Source organism: Musa acuminata, chromosome BXJ1-7 (assembly GCF_036884655.1).
Source record: "Musa acuminata AAA Group cultivar baxijiao chromosome BXJ1-7, Cavendish_Baxijiao_AAA, whole genome shotgun sequence".
Lineage (NCBI taxonomy): Eukaryota > Viridiplantae > Streptophyta > Magnoliopsida > Zingiberales > Musaceae > Musa > Musa acuminata.
Window position 1 is genome coordinate 6,067,380 of NC_088333.1, and position 24,111 is coordinate 6,091,490.

The 24,111-nt window shown below is 41.6% G+C and overlaps 2 protein-coding genes across 6 annotated transcripts; both read left to right on the top strand.

Moving 5' to 3' along the window:
* The first annotated feature begins 6,882 nt into the window (after positions 1 to 6,882).
* Positions 6,883 to 16,849, top strand: LOC103990340 (putative hydrolase C777.06c). Of its 5 annotated transcripts, none has more exons than XM_065191304.1 (10): positions 6,883 to 6,983; positions 7,730 to 7,952; positions 9,928 to 10,063; positions 10,509 to 10,645; positions 12,404 to 12,551; positions 12,647 to 12,752; positions 14,531 to 14,592; positions 16,075 to 16,110; positions 16,211 to 16,320; positions 16,542 to 16,849. In XM_065191304.1, exons 2-10 carry the CDS (start codon positions 7,744 to 7,746, stop codon positions 16,597 to 16,599), a joined length of 1,002 nt encoding a protein of 333 aa, XP_065047376.1. In that variant the 5' UTR covers positions 6,883 to 6,983; positions 7,730 to 7,743; the 3' UTR covers positions 16,600 to 16,849. The 5 variants fall into 5 exon arrangements, with proteins under 5 accessions (XP_065047376.1, XP_018684081.2, XP_065047375.1 ...); XM_018828532.2 differs by lacking the exon at positions 6,883 to 6,983 and adding an exon at positions 7,388 to 7,614 and having other exon boundaries at positions 16,664 to 16,849; XM_009409442.3 differs by lacking the exon at positions 6,883 to 6,983 and adding an exon at positions 7,470 to 7,614.
* Positions 16,850 to 21,604: 4,755 nt separating this feature from the next.
* LOC135678458 (tyrosine decarboxylase 1-like) lies at positions 21,605 to 23,618 on the top strand. The gene has a single exon (XM_065191305.1). It carries the CDS (start codon positions 21,711 to 21,713, stop codon positions 23,331 to 23,333), a length of 1,623 nt encoding a protein of 540 aa, XP_065047377.1. The 5' UTR covers positions 21,605 to 21,710; the 3' UTR covers positions 23,334 to 23,618.
* The last annotated feature ends 493 nt before the right edge of the window (positions 23,619 to 24,111 follow it).

The window sequence follows — 24,111 nt, forward strand, 5'->3', positions numbered from 1 at the left end:
CACCCAATAAGCAGCTGATATAGAGAGAGAGATTGTGTCATTTCCCCTGGAGCAAGAATCATTCGAAGCTGCCCAAAAAGATTTGTTCACTGTTGCTTATTCTCCACTACTGTGTATCTGTGAATATGATTCTGTAGTTGATGTTAATGACTGTTGTAATGCTGATGCCAGTCACCATAATCACCATAATTTAATGTTTTTCATACCCCTGATGTGCTTGCATTCACCGGAATCTTACAATGCCGATGCTTATATATCAGACTGGAAAATTAATTATGCTGATGCACTGTGCAACTTGCTTTCTCACACTCAGATAAGTCCATGTTTCTATTATGCATCACTTCAGCTTTGCAGTTTGATGAAGTTTAAACACAAAGAACCCGTTGAGTCTAACAGAGAGCTAAGTTGCACAAAGGTTTCTCATGCTCAACGAAGTCGATGCTTCGGTCGACAAAGCTAAGCTTAAGTTTAAACATGGCCCGTGATGCCTCCGAAGATTTTGGAGGCACACGTTTCCATCCCGTCCAATTGATGTGTCTCTCCGGTGTTAATTACTTAATTACTGTAGTTAGTTGTTTGGATCTTTATACTTTAAAAAATTATACTGACATTATAGTTGTGAAAATAAAATTTTTATATCTATTTTAATTTAATGATATCAGTTTTATCGATAAAAATATAAAAATAAATATCAAAAAAATAATTTTAACATTCAATGACGGACGACGACGTCGACATAGTTGTCTGGCTACCTTCGATGATGATAAGGTCCGCTTTCGTTGTGATGCCATCCACCTTCGCGAGAAGCGCATCGCTTATGTCATCATCGTTTGTCCTGTGTCGTTTTGTATCTACATTGACACTGATACAATTGTCACTCGAAAATTATGTCAGTCTTGACATAGATGATGGTGGCCGCTCTTCATCCCCCCGCTCCTCTGATATCCCATTCTCTTGGGAGCAACGCTCCGGAATCCCAAAATCCCTCTCCCATCTCCCTGCAACTGAGGACGCCTCTGCCCACCCCCTCCTCCCCCTCCCTCCCCTGGTTCGCTTCCACTTGAAACTCTCCACCATGCAGAAGAAGCACTCTCTCGCCTCCCCAAACTTGTTTATGATCATGCTTGTCCTTTGTTCTAATGGCCTCTTGCGCAACGACAATAATGTGGTTGAGCTCTCGTTAGTGCTCGACGTTGTGCCATAAAGAGCGACGCCGACAGAGCGTCATCATAACTCCTGCCACTCCCCTTATTGTTACGTTAGTTCTGGCACAACCTCTCCCCATGTTAGTTTTGACAATGGGGGAGTGATAGGAGCACCAGCGATCCTCTAGGGATGTCGTGTTAGTTCCGACACCATCTCTCACTGTGTTAGTTTTGACAGTAAGGGAAGTGACAGGAGCTCCGACGACTCTTTGTAGACGTTGCCTTTTGTCGCATGGGTCGGATATTAACCAAAGCTCATCCACATCATTGTCGTCATGCAAGAAGCCATTGGAGCATAGGGCAAGCACAACCACAAATGGGTCAGGGGAGGTAACGTAGCACTTCTTTTGTATGGTAGAGAGTTTTGAGTGGAAGCGGATCGAGGGAGGGAGGGAGAGGAGGGGATGGGCAGAGGCACCCTCAGCTACGGTCGGGTGGGAGAGGGATTTAAGGATTCTAGGGTGTTGCTCCCATGAGAATGGGATAGCAGAGAAGTGGGGGGATAGGGAGCGACTATTATCATCTGCGTCGATGTCAATGTAGTTTTTGAGCATCAATTACATTAGCATTGACGTAGATGCAAAGTGACGTGATGTAACGGACAAACTTCTAAACAAGATGTTGGATGTAATGCTTATGTCTGTCCGTTGTCTTTCGGCATGTTCATGCCTTGTACAGCAGGTAGAGGAGCGGTCGAAGGCTAAATAGTCCCATGTTAGTTGGGTTGGTGGCCTCTTTAGGCTTGTAAATAAAGGTTGTGTCATGTGGACACGTGCGAGAGCTTTTCGGTCTGTAATGAACCATTTTACCCTTTGTTGTGCAACTATTCAGAGCTTGTAAAGTCTGTTTGTAATTTGCATTGTCTATGAAGTGTTTTCCGGACATGTTTGCTTGTGGATCCCGATTGAGGCGTTCTCTTTAACCCGTTCTCTCTTTTGTTGGTCCTAAGGGACAATGGGAGGCTTCGGGGAGGCTGACCTTTGCGGACGGAGGCGCGAGGGTGCCGCACGACTTAGGCAAAACCAGCTAAGGCCGTGACATTATGGTATCAGAGTGGGACAAGCACTCATAGAAACACTTGACATGCAAATGTGGGGGACCTAGCGGGGCTGCGTTGAGGGCAGTCAGCAACGCGCGACCGTTTGAGGGAAAACGGGCATGGAGATGTAGGGAAAAGAGTCGCTCAGAGGAGCGGGCATCTAACATTGGCATTCTGAGGAATAGCCAACCCTTCGCGCAAGAGGCACCATGAGAACAGGCAAGCTTGGAAGAATGCAGAGCGCACAAAGGCTGGGATGGCTGAGTTTGAGCTACGGCTCAACGTTGACAACTTTACTTGATGGTGCTTAAGGCAAGCGATGCGCTTGGCAAAGGACGAGACCATGCAAAGTGGAATGAGTTGCTCAGCGACCGAAAGAGTTGTGCAAAGCTCACAGAGGTGAGGGGAATTGCTAACTCGAAGAATTCGGTACTCATGCATGGGCTTGTATGCGGACGATGGAATGTTCGTGGCCATCCCAAGGCGGTCGAGACTCGGCGCCATGGAGCATTGAAACTTTCTCTTCGGCATGCAAAGGATACATCCGGAGGAGGCTGAAGTGTGCAACGAGTTTAGCATGTTGCTAGGCCTTGAGGGGTGTGGTGGTGGCTGTATTGATGTGGATGCGCAATCTAGCAAGTGCGTTTGCAAGAGGCAGAATAATGCACAGTTTGTTCAACAGATCGGAGTAGTCCAAGGGGATGGTGGTCTCCGAAACGAAGAGAGATGTTGCTCCAACGGGACAGTTATCTAGGAGGGATAAGTCTCGGCACTCCAGAGGGAGAATCATGTGAGACGGACTTCACATGTTGAGGAGGAGTACCTCACAAACAACAACTTCACGAAGCTCGATGGACTGAGCAAGCGGCGAGGAGTTGTCGCATGATCTCGCTCGAGAGAATGCATTGGTGGATGCATTGCGAGATCAAGTGGGGGAGCGACATGAAGAAACTTAAATGAAGGCACACTTAGAGTCGATATGGAGATCGGACTCAAGGGAGGGCTGACCCGTGGAATGGTGGGCGCGAGGGCCACCATCGACTCAATGCAAAAACGAGGAGCGGAGTGACTTGGGTGTAACTTGGCGAAGTACCCAAGCCGCCTAAAGGGAGCCAGCAGAGAAGTTGGAACATGGAGCAGAAGCACAGTGCTTTCCTTAGACAGAGGTCAAAGACATGAACTCTTGTAGAGGCAAGGGTAGGATCATGTTGTTCTATGGTCCTTCATTCTGACGGAGCGAACTCATCTTGCATGGTGCCAAAAGACGAAGGGAGCTTCTGGGCACATGCACCTTATCTCGGAGGAGCATTTGATGGAGGAACTAAGGCGACTCAATTTGCGGAGGCGAAGTTGAGTTCAGAAGGCCTTAGCACGGGGCAAGAGGACGTAGAGGCAGGTACTCTTGAAGAATATGTCACAGTGTTGCCATTTGAGTTGCTATGAAGGAAGCAGTGCACAGCGGAGATTGTGCTGGTAGGGGCAGAGTCCCAGGATCCAGACAATGGTGCACAAATTACAGTGAAGTCGGTGGACTTCGGGAGCTACTAGGCGACGGACTGTCCTAAGAGCGGTGCTTCATCTAGGTGTGACCCAAGAGTGGGTGGATGAAGGTTGATTGCCAAAGGAACGAACAAAATCAAAGGTGGAGGAGACCCTGCGATGTATTAGCAGAGGCCACACATGGAGGGTTCACAATTCGAGTTTATTCCACAAGGATCAGAATGCAATGGAGATGTCACCAGGAGGCGACATGGTGCAGCGGATCGTGGTGGAACAATTCGTGGCAATGCGACACACACGACATAGTCCCGTGAGGGATGAGATCATATGGAGGTATGATCGGGAGCTACTGGGAGCTCAGCTTTGGTGAACAACACGACGACAAGAAGGGCTATGGATTCAAGGAGTGAAGGCCATGGTACCGTAGAGGCGGGTCTTCCAAGCGTGCACCGAATTTTGCATCGGATGGAAACCTGGGTCATCAGCATATGGGGGCTGGGTTCCACCAAGGGAAAAGTTCGAATGCAAGTACCAGTGAGTTCCATGGGAGGGACTTGATCATGCAGAGGTATGATCGAAGCAGCTGGAGAGTTGGACTGCTCCAGAGCTCATATTCGCTTAAGGGAGCCGGACAAGTCAGAGGACAAGGTCGAGTAAGCGAACGTTGCTACCAAGGAAGCTAAGGAGAACAGAATCAGTGCAAACTCTACAACGTGATGGCAGAGGCCATGCATGGGAGTTGCAGTCTGTCTTTCCATCGACCAAACGGACTGCTTGGAGAACACAATGGTGTTGAAGCAGGGGGTCGAAAGGGGCGAGGAAGCGACGACGAGTCCATAGGGACTTAGCTATCCAAAATCAAGCATCAGTCAGAATGGAGGTGGACTCAGATGAGTGCCCTAGAGACATTTCTACTGATCATGCAGAAAAGGGATACAGATGCGAGGCAATGGATAGTAGGGCCATGGGCATGGCAGCGCCATGGTACCGCAGAGACGGGACTTCCGTGCAAGTCATTTATCCCTTGCTCTCACGGAGGGAGAGCGCTTGGTCGTGAAAGGGGCCGAGGAGGTGGAGCATGCAGAGGCAATCTCTAAGTACCGAGACAAGGCTGAAGGGCAGAGGCCAAGAAACTTCGGAAGACCGGTGTCAACAAGTTTCTCATCAAGATAGCCGTAAGTGAAGGACTTCGGGTCATGCAAGAGTGCACAACCAAGGAACGAAGCAGGCAGTACGCGGTGCTGTACCTTTGCTACTCAGTGGAGTAGGCGGCAAGGTTGATGGAGAAGACGGTACAATCCCAGAGGCGACCTCGTCTATCAGAGAATTACTCCAAGTTGGGGTGAAAACTTCCTGCATTCCAGAAGTTCAATGACATTGAGAAGGTGAATCATAGTAACTAACTCAATGCAAGGAGTGCAAACACTTCAAGTGCTTCATAAGTGTGAGCAAAGAGCAGGCGAAGGCCAGTAACCAGCTCGATGCATGAAGTACAACCTCGAGGAGGCGGGCGAAGTCAAGTAACCGTTGCCTTCTCAACCCTTAAGAGAATGGGCGAAACCGAGTACCCCAATTCTCTCATCTATCCAACAGAGGAGCTCTACATAAGTTCAAAGACCCTTCGAAGATAATGGAAGACAATAATTGTCAAATCCTCACCAACGGTGATCAGTGTTACTGAGAGTAGATTGCCCGTTTCATTTCCCAACGAAATGCCAATCGAAAGCGGAAGTGATGCGAACCTACTTGGATGTGACAACTAACCGAAAGGAGAGTCAATGAGCAGATTTTGTGGAGGAAGGACCCAAAACTTCAGAAGTTTGCGAGACGATGCTCATTAAAGCTCCAACAAGCATCCATCCAGTTCAAGCAGCATGTGGAATTTTGAGAGACTAGCGCAGTAAGGATGGTCTTTTCCTTCATCTGGGAGATCCGCAGGAATCAACAAGGATCAACACAACTCAGCCAACCCCACACCAGAGTCAGAGTCATTGGTGAGTTGAAGCAGCATGGCAGATCAAAGGTTCGACTACTCAAAAACAGCAGTGGAGAGCAATTGGGAGTCAGGAGGCGCATTGCAGCTGGAGCGGAAGATTGAAGACTCAGCAAAGGCGAAGAGTTGCAGTGTTCACAAAGGCTTCAACGAGGACGTCGAAGGGATAAGTGGGGGAGAATGTAACGGACAAACTTCTAAACAAGATGTTGGATGTAATGCTTATGTTTGTCCGTTGTCTTTTGGCATGTTCATGCCTTGTACAACAGGTAGAGGGGCGGTCGAAGGCTAAATAGTCCCATGTTAGTTGGGTTGGTGGCCTCTTTAGGCTTGTAAATAAAGGTTGTGTCATGTGGACACATGCGAGAGCTTTTCGGTCTGTAATGGACCATTTTACCCTTTGTTGTGCAACTATTCAGAGCTTGTAAAGTCTGTTTGTAATTTGCATTGTCTATGAAGTGTTTTTCGGACATGTTTGCTTGTGGATCCCGATTGAGGCGTTCTCTTTAACCCGTTCTCTCTTTTGTTGGTCCTAAGGGACAATGGAAGGCTTCGGGGAGGCTGACCTTTGCGGACGGAGGCGCGAGGGTGCCGCACGACTTAGGCAAAACCAGCTAAGGTCGTGACAGTGAGGCAAGCAACGAGGAGGTCGACTACATGCTTTTTGTGGAGGCAGGTAGCATTGTGGTGAGAGCGGATCTTATTGTCGTCGAAGACGGCCAAACAACTACGTTGGTGTCAACGCTAATGATATTGTTATCCACAATCGAATATTAATTTTTTTTTTTTATCAATTTTTATATTTTTATTAATAAAACTAATATCATTATAATAAATAGATCTTGATATTTTATTTTTATAATTATAAAAAAAATTATATAATTTTTTAAAATATATGGGCCAGAGCTCAAAGGTAGCTAGCTATCTGAAGCTAATTAGTCGCTTCTCCATCTTCTTGCGCGGCCACGCCTCATCAGGCTGAATCGGGCGGCTGCGATCACTTTCCGTTCATCCGAAGGCAGAGATGGCCTATTAGTTTCAACGGTCCAGATCGCGAGGGAAGGGCCATCCGCAGGCCGGCCCACATCGATTTTCGCGCTATAAAAGCGGCCGAATGGTGCGGGAGAAGGTTCGATGTCCTCGGGGACGGGGAGAAGGCGGGACGAGGGACAAGGTCGAGCTCGGGGACGGCGGACGCTATAGCGCTCGCTAGATCTTCTCCTCCTCCTCGGAGTCCAGATGTGAGGTAAACCACTTTTCGGCCCTCCTCTCTCTCTTTCTCTTGTTTCGCCCTTTCTCTAGTGTTTGGTTGCTTGATCTCCTGGTTTTTGTCATTTTCGTTGGTTTCGTTTGCTTCTGTAATGATACTCCGATTTGAAGCCCTAGGGTGCTTGTAATGATACTCCTGGATGTTTTTCATATGATCTGTTGGAGGCAGTCTCATTTGGAGGTAGTAATGAAATGGAATGCCGGTATCAGTCATATTTAGTTTCACTTGGAATAGTGCGCCATGAATATGACTGTAGTGCGGTCCGTGTGTGCAATGGTTGTAGCCAAGTTCCGACCTGCTTACACTGCGTCCTGGTTTCATGGTCATTGTTTGCGACATCAAACGAGAAGACCAGAAATCCATCCTCGTCACTCTCGCTGGCCATCTTCGGATGACGAAGATGGCACCCGAAGGTGAATTCCCCAGCGCATTACACAATATAATATTACCCTATCAGAAATAAAAAAGAGCAATGGCCAAATGGGCGTCGTCTTCCGCGTGCGCGCGGTTGACCTTCGTAGGTCTACAGATGAGGTTGATCTCTTTCCCTTCGCCGTCGAGAAAGATGGATGGTTCCACAGGATCATCCCTATATATATATTTATGAGTAAGAAGAAGACTTGGCTTCCCCGCTTTGCTTTTCCATTTACTTTCCTCGTTGCTCTGTCCACCTTCCCTTATTTCATTTATTCCTCATCTTTTCGGTCGATTGACTGACACAGAGGGAGCTGAGAGGATGGGTTCTCCGAGTGGTCTCGAGGATGGAAACCTTGGCGAGGGAGGGGAAGGAACCAGCGGGGTTGGCCTCTCCTCTCTGATCTTTCTCGGGACCGGTTGCTCTAACACGGTCCCCAACGCCAGGTGCTTGATCCAGCCTTCTGATCCTCCTTGTGCCGTCTGCACCCAGTCCCTCTATGTGCACCCCGAGAAGAACCCTAACTACAGGTCTAATTCCCATTCCCCCCCACCCCCTTGCCCGAACTCTCTCTCTCTCCACCTGCGCTATTTCTTGGCTGATTTGAGTTTGGCTGCTACATGTTACTGATAGTTTCTAGATTGTGGAGTCGGTTGTATCCTGTCAGCCACTTATGTCTTGTGAATTGTACTACTTTGGATGCATATTCATAGCCACGTATGCCCTTAAAATATTATCGAATCATAAAAGTTGTTCATGTAAAATAGAGAACTAGCTAAACTTTAAATTTTTTTAATTTGATAATTTGATCATTTGATACTGAGTTTCATGTTTTCTGTTTTTCTATTACTTCTTCTGAAACTCTTGAAAAAAATAATATAAAACTCTTTAATGAATGTAATGCAATAAAATTTTGGGTTAGAACTTATCTACTACTCGAAAATAAGTTTCTATTCAGATATTACTAATGGATGCTCATTTAATTTAATTATGTGTTTTCCTAGACTCCGTAGTGGCCAGAACTTACTCTGAGTGGCTCTTATAGGCCTTTAGCTGCTTTATTAAAGTATTACTATAGGATTTTGGTTAACCATTATCTTGTGACGTGTTTATATTTTTTCTATTTTAAATGTTAATGATAGCCAAGTCATACATTAAGCTTCCTTTCATACTAAAATTTAATGTTCTTAATGTAGCCTTTTGGAAAGGCAAACCATAGGTATAAGTTAACTCATAAATGAAAGAGGCACTTTAAATAGAGATCGTTGTTGAGTATATATGCTGTGAACATGGAAAAATATTAATTTTAAGAAGTATCATTTTATCACATTTTACTTTCAATATTCAGAATATTGAAGCTTTTAATTATTAATTTTGTCATGCTTCTACTTATAGTAGCTTTTAATAAATGACAGCAAATCTGTTCTGACTAAATTCATATAATACTACCTCAAAGCTGGTTTGGTTGACTCTCAACTATGTGTTAATAGCTATATCAGGGGACAAATAATTTGCATTAATCAAACATGTTTAGGAGTCTATTCATTCAATTTTATACAACATGCCATAAAGTCTCAACTATTGATGTTTGACTTCCTGAGTTAGATTTAGGTAAATCAATGGTCTAAACAAGAGCATTCAAGTTTCTTTGTATTGTTTCTGATATAGTTTTCTTAGGTCTTCTCCCACCTTTCTTTATTCCACTAATCCTAATCGGTGGGCACATGTGGCAGTAAATCAATAGTCTAAACAAGAGCATTCAAGTTTCTTTGTATTGTTTCTGATATAGTTTTCTTAGGTCTTCTCCCATCTTTCTTTATTCTACTAATCCTAATCGGTGGGCACATGTGGCAGGTAAATCAGTAGTTGCTCCAGACATATGTAGCTGTGGAACATTTAAATTCTTTATGCTGTAAATGGACCCATGAAGGCATGGTTTGTTTCTGTATATGCAGAAAGACTTGAAAGTCTCATGAAGAAGAATGCTAGTAGCCTGGTTAACAATATTAACCGGAAAGCTAACAATTGAAGAAGAAAATAAATGAAGAGTTTGTGCACTAAACATGTAAGAAAGGAGCTGTCTTTCATCAATAACTTGGATTCTCTTGAATCTTTAAAGGTTGCTTGCTTAAGTTGTCTGTCAAGAACTAGCACACAATTAATTTGCATTATGCTTTTGATTTAGAAGGAAAGTAGATGTGCTGATCTGTACAAGTGTAGGCTGAGATAATGTTACTTTAATTGTGCTCGATATTACTGTCTTCTAATTGGAAGATGTTCTAGATTAAAGTGGGATTGAACAAGTGAACGCAATAATTTCAAATTTTGCATTCTGTCGGCTTATTTGTTGAGAGCTCAAGAAAACTTTTTTCTGTTTTAATATGCATGACCACAGAAAAAGTTCCATGTGAGCTGAATTTTCAGCGAAGAGTGGTTATTAAATTCAAAAAATCTACTCTGATTTGTTTATTATGAGTTTACTTATTTCTGCATCATTTTCTACAGGTGCAACACTTCTCTTTTGATTGATTATTGTCAAGATGATGGTGTACACAGATATATTATTATTGATGTTGGAAAGACCTTCAGGGAACAAGTTTTGCGGTGGTTTACTCACCACAAAATTCCTCAAGTAGATTCTGTGAGTAATATCTGCTGTTTATATTTTAGTTATCGGTAATTTTCTCTTCTCTTTCATTCAAAGATTTTATTTTTGTCTCCATATGGATGAAGAATGTTCTAGTTGTGAATTTTCTCTGCTCATTATGTGCTCACATCTCGCAATTTAGTTTGCATTCTGATTAACAAACATCTGCTGTTTATATTTCAGCCATCGGTAATTTTCTCCTCTTTTTCATTTACAGGTTTTATTTTTGTCTCAATATGGACGACAAACATACTAGTTGTGATTTTTCTCTGTTCATTATGTGCTCACATCTTGCAATTTAGTTTACATTCTGATTAGTAAACATGTTTTGTTCTATCATATTATTCTGTTTATATGAACACTGAAAAGCTTTTTTTGCTACAGATTTTTCTAACTCGTCAATTGGTTTATGATTACTGAAAAGATTTTTCTGCTGCAGATTATTCTAACTCATGAACATGCAGATGCAATTTTTGGTCTTGATGATGTTCGGATTGTACAATCATTTATTCCATTTAGTCCTCCAAATGATATTGATCCAACACCTATTTATGCTACAAAATTTACAATGGACAGGTACTCCTATGCTTGTAGAAATGTCTAGATGGTTATTTCTTGGTGATTGCATCTTTTCATTGCATAACATGCATGCTCTAACATGTTAACTCATACATGGTGCTGTACCTTTGGTAATAGTAGCTTATGTTTTTTGTTGATATTTTGTGAATATTAAAAGTTAGATTATATTCTTTAAGAGAGCTAATTGACAATACATCTTAACAGTCATTACATTGAAAGTTTCTAAGAGCTTTTTATTATCTTAAGAAAGAGTTACTTGCTGTTTGAATCTAAGAGTTTTACTGACAACATTATTGATGCATCGTACTTTTTTTTCTTTTTTTCTTTCTTTTTTCTTGACTCATCCTACTTAGTTCAGTCTTTGTTCTATAAAACATGCATGTTCTTTAACTTTTTAATCTATTAATATAATAAATGCATATTAACTTCTTCACTCTTAGGTTTAAGACATCTCTAGTTTATTTATCGTAAAATAAACTGAGAACTAGTACATAGTGAGATCCGTATAATTTGATGTTGTCCACATCATATTCGTGAAAGAAGATGCATGAACTTCAAGCCTAGGTAGCCTTATAAGCTTGATTATAAGTTGAATTTTGATTTTCATTAACAGATGGTTAAGATAATCTTCTGGCCTCATGCTTGATACTTAATTTAAAGACTGATGCAATTATATGATGAGTGACTATGCTATTTTGTGGCTGTAGCTTGGAAGGATTATTTACATCCCTCTCACAACCAAAGAAAATATCCAAATAGAGATTTTGTGAACTCTTTTTGTGTCATTGCTCTGGCATTGTATAAAGTAATGGTGCATCTGATGATGCGGTCACTGGAAAAACAATGGAACATGAAGGCAAAGTTATGAGTCAAGAGGCATATTACCTGGGACAAGTTTATCCAAGGAGCATATAACATGAATTTGATATCCAATTTTTGGGTAGAGTTTAGCTATGTCAAGTTGGGTAACCATATACAATATTATTCTAGGTCATATTCAAGGTTCAACTGAATTAAGCTATCAAACATTGATATAACTTAGTACAGTTTTAAGTGTCAGAAACCTTTGTGATTTTTTTCTTTCAAAGGTTTGGCATTGTCTTGTACTTAAAAATGCATCATGCCATGAGTGTCACCTTTTTCCCTCTTTGTTTCTCTAGGATGTTAGATTAGTAAATGATATGCTATTGTGCTATGCAAGCATGTGACTACGTGCATGAGTGTGGGTGTGGAAACATATCTGAAGACTTATCAACTCCAGAGATGATATCAATATCTCATGATAGATTCTGTTTCTGCTTTTTAGTTTTTTAACTGCTTTAAACTACTTGAGAAGCAATCACAATTCACAACTTTGAATATTGACAATTCAAGTTGATTTCACACCAAATGACATGTTCGTGAAATTGCAAAACAAGAGAAGACACTGAGAGTTTAAGTGCAAGTTAATGTTATATTATTGGCTTTTAGTAAGATGTGATATGATGTTAGGTAAAATGTTCTTTTGTATATGTTTATGTACTGCATGCATTGTATGATTTTTAATCGCTCTCTCGTGGAAAAGTCCTTTAAATACTGAATGCTGTAACAGTGGAACATAAAAGCCAAACACATCCAAAAGTTTGTTTTATTTTTTTTCTTGCGGCAATATGCTAGAGATATCATTGCTTTTACTATTCAACTTAGAGAATGTAGATCAGAATGCTTTTATTTTAATGTGGATCCTAAGATTATTCTTCTTTGTACTTTTCACAGCATTGCTATAAAATTTCCATATTTAATGAATAAAATGTGGAAAGAAGGTCAAGAGGTGACGCCAATTGCTCAGCTTGACTGGAAAGTAATTGAAAGTGACCCTGATATAACATTTATGGCATCAGGCCTAGAGTTTGTTCCTTTGCCAGTTACTTACTCTAATCTCAAACCGGAGTATATCAGATTATTTCTTCTTCCTCTTGGCCACTTTATTCTTTATAAAATATTTCTATCTAATTACAGGTATTGCATGGTGAGGACTATGTTTCTTTAGGTTTCCTTTTTGGGCAACAGTCAAGAGTTGCATATATATCTGATGTTTCACGTTTCCCTGATAGCACTGAGAATCGTATGTATTCCTTGACTGTACTTCACACTGTAAATATAGATATTGAGCACATTAGTTCAGCATTTGTTTCCTGTGCATTCATTGGTTGCACCAGTTAATTACTTCATAAATTGTCTTTAAAGGCCTTCTATCAACGACAGCATTTCTGCAAGTTTCAGCTTGTTTAGGTCATAGCTTTGCTGTCATCTAAGTGAGCTAAGGCACCCTTGTGTTGTGGAGATTGGTTTTTGCAGGGCCTTCATGGGAGTCATGTGCATCCTAAGGATATGAATAATTGTGATTGGACTTTGTTCTTGGTCAGTGTGCATAATTTTAGAAAAAAGATTTCTAGGAATAACCCTCCTAATTTGGGCTTTCTTTTTTGAGGAAAAGAAAGATCTATGCTAACGCTGGAGAATTAAGCTTCTAAGCTAGACAAAATTTATTTCAAAATCAGAGTTACATTTTAGCATGAGCCTCTAAAATTACAAGCTTCCATGTACTCTATACACATATATAATTATTTAGGAAGAAGAGCTAATCTCATCACCCCATAAAATCCTGCAAAAAGAGATATCTAGGATATCCAAATATGACCTCTAATAGCTAAACTACTTGGCTAACATAGACTATGACAATATCATGAATCTTGGACAATATGCTTTAAGACAAATTGGTTCCAAAAATAACTACAAAAATTAGTATGTTCTCCCGTGTTCCACTTCAAGGTGGGTATAAGGCTCCAACACACTCAAATCCCAAGTAAAAACAAGGTTTAAATCTTGATCCAATACCATTTTTGATAATTTGTTGGACTGGTATATTGCACAAAACATGAACTTGTATAGCCCAACATCAGTAATTCTCATTTTATAAGTGTAGAATTCATGTTTGTCTTTTATAGGTAGAATATATATTCTCATCTGTGTCTGAAGGGCAGCATTGCTGCATAGTTATCATTTTTCGTTACAGCCCCACTTTTGCCCTTTTAGGCTTGTTTCATTTGCAAAACATCAGCAGTGAGCTATATCTAAGATAGACTTTTGGGTTAATTTCACTAGGTCTTTTGACAAATAGTTGCCAAAATAACTACAAAAATCAGTATGTTCTATCTTGTTCCACTTCAAAGTGGGATATATGGCTCCAACCCGCTCAAATCCCAAGTAAAATCAATGTTTAAAATTTTAAATCTTGATCCAATACCATTTTCGATAATTTATGGAGTGGTATATTGGACAAAACATGATTTTGTATAGCTCGATATTATTTATTCTCATTTTATAACGGAAGGTGTAGAATTCTTGTTTCTCAGTGTCGTCTTACTCTCTATAGGTAGAATATATATTCTGATCTGTCTGATGGGTAGCATTGCTGCTGCATGATTATCATTTTTCGTTATAGTCCCATTTTTGCACTTTTGCATTTGTTCCATTCACAACACATCAGCATTGAGCTATTTCTAAAAAGATTGACTTTTGGGTTAATTTCACTAGGTCTTTTACTAGATCTTCTAACTATTATTTATAAATCTTGTAGTCTTGTTCCATCTCATACCTTAAGGTTGATGCAAACATCAGAAGATAAAAATTAGAACCTTTTTTGATACTTCAAGAATAACTTGACATGGGCTGGCAGTTATCCATGTCTTGATGCAGACAAAGACAACTAATACCTGAAGAGCAAAATTGTATCGCATTTTCCCTAATTGTCTATCATTTTCACAGAAGAGCAAACTTGCATCACATGCATCGTCACTTTCTCTTACTATCACATTCTTTTATTTGCTTTCTTTTATACAGTTATTTCTAAATCTGGAGGACAGCTGGATCTTCTGATCATAGACACTAATTCACTACACAAGGTCAGTCAAATTTTGTCATTTGATTAACTTTGTTTCCTGCCCTCGTACCTGGATGAGTGATGTCGTCAACAATCTCATTAGTTTTCTTGAGTCATTAACTACAATTTTGTTCTTGAATGCTTGCAACCATAACTTTCATGTTCATCCCATGGACTAGGAATTCCAATTCAAGAAAACTTGAACAACTGGTCTAATTCATATGGATGCCTCCACTTATTTTTTTTGTCCAACAAAGAAAGAAACTATTTAATTAATAAAAAATGTCCGACACTATTTGCATCCAAGCGGACCAAAAATAAAAGGTCAGGTGGGAGATCCTGCTGCCACTCAGTTCATTCTTATTGTTTTGGCGTGCACAGCCAGCCAGTTAGCTGCCGAATTACCCATGTATCAATTATGTTCTGTTTGCTATTACAAATTATTTCCAGGTCATCATTGTAGAGTTCCCATAACAAATGTTTTAAGTCAGATGAAAGTATGAAATCTATTCTTGTGGCCAATCACACAAATAAACCTAAAAGCACCACCCATGTGTCATTGCGAAGAAATTATGGTTATAGATTATAAGTCCTTGGAAAATATTGCTATTTCCAAATAATATTAATCAAGGAGTCTAAATTTGTGATGAACTTCTCAGAATGGGCAGTTGCACAAGCCTGATATGGCCTTGGGTCGTGTACTCATATGAATGATGTATAACCTGGACACATAATGCTACATGAGATAATATGGTAGACCATAATTTAAATTTAATCAAGCCAGACTAGCTGAACAGGTGTGGTATTACATATAAATTCATAATATTAAATGAAAATATCTATGTCATATCTAGGAATTAAATGTATTATTACTATATTCATCTATGTATAATATATGATTCTATATATTATTCTATTGGATTACCATGATACCATCTCATTAAACCAAAACCAACTATAAACACAAACCAAACCAAACCAAACCAGTGCACTTTTTTGGTTCCGTCCAGTTCCTTTGCTAACCATTATGTTCACCATATACCAAGTTCACAGATATGTTTGCTTGTAGCATTGTCAGCCACAGTGGTTATGGGAATTTTGGGTTATCAGCTGTAGCATCCATCCAAATAAGAATTCTGGGTCAACGAAATACAGTTTTCACAACTGATGGTTAACTTGCAATAGTAAACAGATTTACAAACTGAGACATATTTTTATTGAAGAGTGATGCTATCTTTATGCTTAAGTTTTTCTGTCTTCAACATATTGATGATATTTTATTTATTGACAAAAGAATCAGATTTCTTTTCCTTTGTGTTTCTTTAGGGGAATTTAGTTCCTCTTTTGTGATGACTGTTGGTATAAATTAATTCTTAAGATGACTTCCACTAGTTAGTAGTTTATACATGTAATATTTACAACTTCCAGCAGTTATTGCTTTAGGAAATTTTCATCTCCTTTGAATTGTATGCTCCTTTATGTGGTTGTTTTCTTGTTTGCATAGGTATCGTCTCGTAGTACACATCTTTGCTTCTCTGAGGTTTGTTTTATTTTGCAATCTTTCAGAAGCTAAGAGAACCTAACATTTTAAATGCATAAATCTGAATTTTTTTTAATATCAGCTTTTATGTTTTATTCAGTCTCTTGATGCTGTGAAGAGAATTTGCCCCAAGCAGGCTCTGCTAATTGGAATGACACATGACTATGATCATCACAAGCTTAACGTGTTACTTGCAGAATGGACCATGCGGTATGAAATAAAGACTTTCTTCTCGGTCATAAAAAAATATCAACTTTTTGCATAAATCACAGCTCTAAGTAGATAGATTCTTACTCGAGTGGAACCTCTCTAATGTGGTGTTGAAAGAGTTTTTCTTAAATGTAGTATTACAAGTAGCTTTGTATATCTTGAAAAAATTTTCACGTGTATGCTAAACTGTCAGCTGATTTAGAGGACTTTAATTTGTACAGAGAAGGAATCCCAGTGCAGCTTGCTTATGATGGTTTACGAGTGTTCATTGATTTGTAATTAGGTACGATCCCTAAATCATGGAATCTTTTCTCTTAAACAATGGTGAATGTTTATTTGTCAGGCTTAGCACTATTTTTACTTGAGGATGCAACGTCTCCAAATGCTGAACCTGCTACTTGCTTGCTCTTCTAATGAACATGTGGTACAGAAATGCTTAATATCTCTTGAAATTGTAAGCACCTTATTTGTTCTGTGGGTTCTTGAGATTGCCAATATCAATAAAATCTCGTAGGTTTCCAAATAAGAACTGTTTTCTATCCACCTATTTCTTGTGGTCATTTATGTGATTATATTGTCATTCTGCAGTTTACTATTTATTCAAACACAATTTACTTGTTTCCTATGCCCTGCCCAAATGACTCCTATATTGACAATAATTCATCTGTGTGGTGTGTAATGGCTGTTGGAATAACTTTTGTCAGGAAGTGATGGCTTTGGATAGACTTTATATTTCTGAGGTTGGACGTGTGTTTACTGCTCTTAACATAAAAGAAATATTACTTCTTTACCCTCGTTCCTCGTACAGAGTTCAGAGTCCAATAGAGCACGTAACTCTTAAGGAATACCCACCCAAGGGAATTGATTTCTGATCTGGTATCGGTTGCAACAATCTATCTAGGTCAGTACGGCTTCGAGATATTCGATGTGATCTATATTGACATCATCTGAAATGGGTTCTTTAGGCCCATTTCAAGCTCATTGTTGGGTTGGGCCTATCTCAGTATAATGCATGTCTTTTAGGCTCAAACCCAAGGCCGCAAATATGCGGTCAGTTGAGAGATGGGAAGAGAAATCTGGAGAGAGAAGGTAGCCATGCATGCATCAAACATCACGTACATCCTACCCTGTTACGTCTCAACCTTCTTCTCTTCAAAAAAGTCTTATGCCGTGACCAACTCACCTTTAACTCATTCTTCCGCGTGCAGTAACAGAGTAACCCTAAAATCCAGCATGCACGGCCGTCAGCCATGATTAGCGGAGTCCTCCAGCCAAAGCTGTCCACGATCGGAGTGTTCGCTTTGCAGCCTTGTCGAGTTGTCAAGACAAGACTGATGGCTTAAAGTAGAGTTGCTGGTGAGCTGTGAAACATATGTCGAGGGCATGATTCGTGCACAGAATATAAATAGGGAAGTCTCAACAGTGTTTGCCACGTATATAGATTTCAAGCTGTTAGGTGGTGAGTAGGAGTAGATGGGACAGGGTTGTGGAAGTAGCATATAAAGACTTGGGCAGTGGATTCGTCCTCGAACCATGATTAGTTTCGATTTGTATATACATATGTAGACATGGGGATGTACATGTATCCATTTATTCATAATTAAACTGATCATGGTCGGTATCTTATTCACATATTTAGTTTCAATTTGTATGGATTTGGTTTCGAATCTGTTTCACACGTCTGTCTTCAAGTTTGTTGCTTCGAGGCACAATTTATAATCACTTCTCTATCATCCATCATAATCAAGGATTATCCGAATCGATTGTACTTTGTATGTAATGTATTGTGCCAGGTTGGCATAAAATTACAGCTGGTGTTATCCTTTCATGTACTATTTTTTATTTTTTATTTACCATTAAATTATTATATAATGTGTTTGTTAACATACTTAAAGACGAGCAATAGGCTGAAAGGATGGGGCCCAGCAGTGGGACTTTGCTCTCATTAGGTGGCCCCCGCAGAGGCTGGCACGATTTTAGCCTGTCATCTGACTTCATACCACCCACTCACCGCACATTCGGTGATGAATGTAATATATATTGCTTCCATAGGATATATATTATGTTTAAAGGTGGCGACCGAATACCCCCATCGATTCATGTTTCACTTAACATACTGTTCTTCAGAAGAAATAAATATTGATTCGGCATAGATTTTGGGAATTTGTCACATGATATATCGATCTGTATCACATGATATTATTTCATAGATGATCGATGTTGAACTAAACTTATTCGGTACACAGCTGTTGTGGCTAATATTTAATTCATCGGATCTGCAACACAGGTATGCATGCATTGACTTTGAATAATTGCACTCCTGTGAGGGATACGTCCCTACCTTCTCCGAGAAACCACATAACAGCAGATGTTGACGAGTTTGTCACCTGCAGTGGACCGCCCAATAATGCATCACAGCAAGTACATCTCAGAAATGTCCTCAGTGCATGTTTAAAACTAATTATATCTCAATTTTTATATTTAAAAATTATAGTTACGAAGGTGAAATATCTAGGTCTATTTATCCTAACGTGATCGGTTTTATCAACGAAAATATAAAAATTAAAAATTAAAAAAAAAAATTTTAACATTTCAGTTAGTGACAACAATACCGCTGTGGGCGTGGCTTTGCATCTACGTTGGCACCGATGTAATTATCGAAAGATGAAAGGACCGACATAAATGTAAAGCGGTGTCGCTCGAGAATTACGTGGGCTTCGATATAGATGTAATTTTTTTATATATATATTTTCATTCATAAAACTGAAGATATTAAATAAATGGACATATATGTTTCACTTTTATAACTATGGAATATGAATATAATTTTTTAAAATATAAAAATTAAAATATTAAGGATAACTAACTATAGAAAATAATCCATAATTAGTCTCATTTATTTTTTATCTAGACTTTCTACTCCCTTCTAGAACATAAATATTTCACGTGGAGACCCTCACGAAACAGTCAAACCAATGATGCATATTGTTGAGGGATTTGATGATCGAGCTTTGTAACGTGGGCTGCAAGCCACCATTTCTATTCACGACTTGACCAAAACTTGTCCCTACTTAGCAACATTATCATCTTCCTTCATTAAGCGACACGCAGATCTAACTATTTTTATAAGCAAGTCGTCTTACTATTTTAGACAATGAGGATCCGATCTGTATTATTGGAGTACAGGATATCCTTTTGACTGAAGAAGAGGTCGGGAGGTGTTGTTGGACGAATCCGATCGATCATATGACTGTGGTAGGTTGGGTTTGATGGATCCAATTATTGAGGAGGAATATTATTGAGATCCAATTGTGATTCCCCACGTCGATACGTAGTATTCTTCAGAATATGCTTCCTGCACCGTATGCACTGCGTACATTACCAGTACAATACTTACTGTGATGTAGAGAGAACCCTAAAGATGGACACCTGCATGATGTACATGATTTAGGGCAGTTCTTAGGCCAGGCATGGTTGCATGAAACAATATAGACATAAGCAAAGGGATAGAAAATATGTGGATGTGTGGAGTTGCTTTCATTCATAAGCAATCGGATCGTCTTTGAGAAAAGATGAAGATGAGAAAGAATCATGTCAATTCTACGTTCATATTGCATTGTCACGAGACAAAACTTAATTCTGAACCCACGTTTTCCACGTTGGTCGGTACTGCCACAGACAAAACCTACACTAGTTGAGCACTTGTTAGACTATTCGATTGCCATTGGGGAGGCCTTCTTTATGACCATTCAATTGAGTTGTTGCCTTATTTATTTCAAGGAAATTTATGCTAATGTTGAATGATTGAATCAAAGAAGTGATTAGCTTAACTACTTATTACCTTCGATATTAAAAAAATTATATATTAATAAATTAATATTAAATAATAAATGATAGAATATTAGAATGTACATCAGTTGATATTTCTTTTATCTCAACCCCCAAATCAGACTCAATCAATCTGCATTTGTCACTGTAATTATACGTATTATTATTATTATTAAGTTGGGAGCAGGGCGGCGTAGATGCGCCGCGTGCCCACGATTAAAACGTGCCTACCCGCTCCCACCCTCACGGGGAGACCGCGGTGGGTGGGTTTGGCTTGGCGAGCCCACCCCAGCGGCCGCTCCCGTGCTGTTACTCTACGCGTCGCCTGTAGCTGAACGACACGCCTGGCCGGCAGGGCCCGACGGGGATGGTAGAGTCCCGGGGAGGTTGGACTCTGGGTGTCCCCCTCAGCAATGATGAGAAAGAGAAGGGTCGACGTCGCCTGCAAGAACCCGACTGTGTACTTCCCTCCCTCGAGGAACACGTGAAATCTAATCAGATCGGAGGGAGCCATTCATCCTCTCTCTCTCTCTCTCTAATAATGGATGGTGAGGTTTCACCTTCTCCGCCTCGACTGTGGACTCCCTCGTATAACATCCGTCAACACGGAGTCATGGGGAAAATCCAGCGACGCATATTTGTTTGCTGGATCTTATTAATACCTAAGAATAGCATGAAGATGTTGAACGTTAAAGATTGGAGAGGTGGGAACACGATATTGATGGTAAGAAGCATCCTCACTTGCTGTATCGAGTGAACATATACTTGACTGTCAGCCGTCGACCAAGTTAAGTCGACTTGAATCTTTCTCTCAGCACATGAAACACGTTTCTCGTAAGATGTCGCCCTCGTGAAAGCTAAGTATATTTACGCGGTTGTTTCACTAAAGAAAACTAGTTTTTTCTAACAGTGTAAGGAAACTTTAGTCTGTGATCATGTAGGGTCTCTTTCTCTCATACATGCTTTTCGATCTTAGTCTCATATTTGTCCATTCGAATCATGGAGGTGGTAGTTGAGAGGAAGAGGAAAAAAGCTTGACGAATAGATGACTGGTTGAGCTTCGTCGTTGCAGTTCTCGTACTGTATTCCTGCACCATAAATCTTTTGTCCACTCCCTCTCTCTCTCTCTCTCCCCCCGAAAGAGAGGAGAATAATTGAGCATCGTTCTTGGAATTCAAAGAAAAGAAGTCTCTCCCTTGCAGCCCACGAGTCTAATAGAAGATGAAGAGAGAGAAAGAGAGAGAGAGAGAGAGAGGGCACAAAGCTGCGTGACTGTGATGAATTATTGTACGTCTGTGGACCAGTTAGATAGCAATGCGGCCCACGTTATCGGTCGTATTGTTTCACTGCTGTGCACATGTTCCATGTCTCACGTTCCCTCCTTCCCTTCTGTAATATCTTTCACGTTGACTGTCACCACTCTCCCATCTCCTATAAAAGAGCCTCATTCCCTCAAGCCCTTCACTCACCGGGCAACACATCTGCCTCTTGTGTGTCTGCATACCGCCAATTACCAAGCTTCTCTGCCCCTTAACCCCGGCCCTTCCTTCGCTACCACAGCAATGGGTAGCCTCGGCGACATTACTCTCGAAAACAACAATGTCATGTGCCCGCCGAACCCCCTCGACCCCGAGGAGTTCCGCCGGCAGGGCCACATGATGGTCGACTTCATCGCCGACTACTACCACGACGTTGATAAGTACCCTGTCCTCAGCCAGGTCTCCCCTGGCTATCTCCGTGACCGACTCCCGGACTCGGCCCCCAACCACGCTGAGCCCATCGAGGCGATCCTTCAAGACGTCCGCAACCACATTGTCCCCGGCATCACTCACTGGCAGAGCCCCAACTACTTCGCCTACTTTCCCTCCAGTGGCAGCGTCGCCGGCTTCTTGGGAGAGATGCTCAGCGTCGGCTTCAATGTCGTCGGCTTCAACTGGATGTCGTCCCCCGCGGCCACCGAGCTCGAGACCATCGTCATGGACTGGTTGGGCAAGATGCTCAACCTTCCTAAGCCCTTCCTCTTCTCTGGTGGCGGCGGCGGCGTGCTCCAAGGAACCACCTGCGAGGGCATCCTCTGCACCGTGACCGCCGCCCGGGACAAGGTGCTGAACAAGATCGGCAGGGATCGAATTGGTGACCTGGTGGTCTACTGCTCTGATCAGACGCACTGCGCTCTCAAGAAGGCGGCGCAGATCGCCGGCATTCACCCGGACAACATCCGCGCTCTGCCGACTCACCAGCGCGACGCGTTCGGGCTGTGCCCCGAGACCCTGGGAGCCGCTCTGGCGGCCGACGTCTCGGAGGGGCTGGTGCCTCTGTACCTGTGCTCAACTGTGGGCACGACCTCGTCGACGGCGGTTGATCCGCTCCGGGCGCTGTGCGAGGTGGCAGCGGAGTACGACATCTGGGTGCATGTGGACGCGGCCTATGCTGGGAGCGCGTGCATCTGCCCAGAGTTCCGCCACTTCATCGACGGCGTGGAGAGCGCCAGCTCCTTCAGCTTCAACGCCCACAAGTGGTTCTTCACCACATTGGACTGTTGCTGCCTGTGGGTGAAGGAGCCGCAACACCTGGTGAACGCCCTCTCCACCAACCCCGAGTACTTGAGGAACAAAGCCACGGAGTCGAAGAAGGTAGTGGACTTCAAGGACTGGCAAATCGCACTCAGCCGCCGCTTCCGAGCACTGAAGCTGTGGATGGTGCTGCGGAGCTACGGGGTGGCCAACCTCAGGAACTTCATAAGGAGCCACGTGAACATGGCCGAGCTGTTCGAGGGGTTCGTGGCCAAGGACGAGAGGTTTGAGGTGGCGGTGCCCAGAAACTTCGCCATGGTGTGCTTCCGGCTGCTGCCACCCCTCGGCAGCCGCTCCACCAGGGACGGTGGATTGGAGACGGCAAACGCGATCAACAAGAGGTTGCTCGACGCGGTGAACGCGACCGGGAAGATATACATGACCCATGCAGTGGTGGGCGGAGTCTACATAATCCGGTTCGCCGTCGGCGCGTCGCTCACGGAGGAGCGGCATGTGCGGTCGGCGTGGTCGGTGGTGCAAGAGCAAGCGGAGGCTCTGCTGGCGGAGCTCGTGGTGCAAGCAGCGCTGCAAGAGAAAGCAGAGACCGGGCTGACGGAGTTCAATCTGCATTCATCGATGCAAGAGCAAGCAGGTCAGGCGGTGCACGGTTGATGCCTCAGTTTTCACTGCAGGAGATGCTACCAAGGAAGGATATTAGAGCCAAGAAGAAGAAGTCGTCGTCGTCCGGAATAAGGATACAAGCGTTCTTTCTTCTCTCTTTTCGGGTCTTATTATTATTATTATTATTATTATTGTTATTATTTTTCCCTTCATTCTCAGAGTGATTGAATTATGTAATTGAATGTAAGTCATGATCATATCAGCTCATCTTCTAAGAACAACTGCATGTAACTCATGGAAGATTAGTTACTTGTTCAGAACGCAAATGTAAGCTTATGATATCGTGTAAATTGATAGTCGATCTTACGAGAGTACAAACCTGCAGATCGATTGACACTTATCACCACCGACAAGGCAAAAGAGAATAGGACTGTATTATTCGTATGATTGATGTACTTTATGTTGATGATATCGAGTTAGTCCAAACCTATTTCGAGGACCAAAATTAAATAGATTTTTCGATATAATTTCTTTGATACTTCGATTAGTTCTATGTAGTAAATATTTTCTTTATTATCAATTATATTTGCCGACACGACGCACATCACATAAACGCACCTTTGGACGCTTTACCTGTCAATTTATGGCATTATAATTCGTGTACTGATCGAAACATAATGCCAACATGTGTGGCCATTCGACTGTGTGGGAGAGACAAGTCATGACAATATGTCATTTTCTCATGTACTATATACTATACAAAACAGAAATAAAAATAAAAAGGACTTTCTTATCATTATATTATAATATATATATATATATATATATA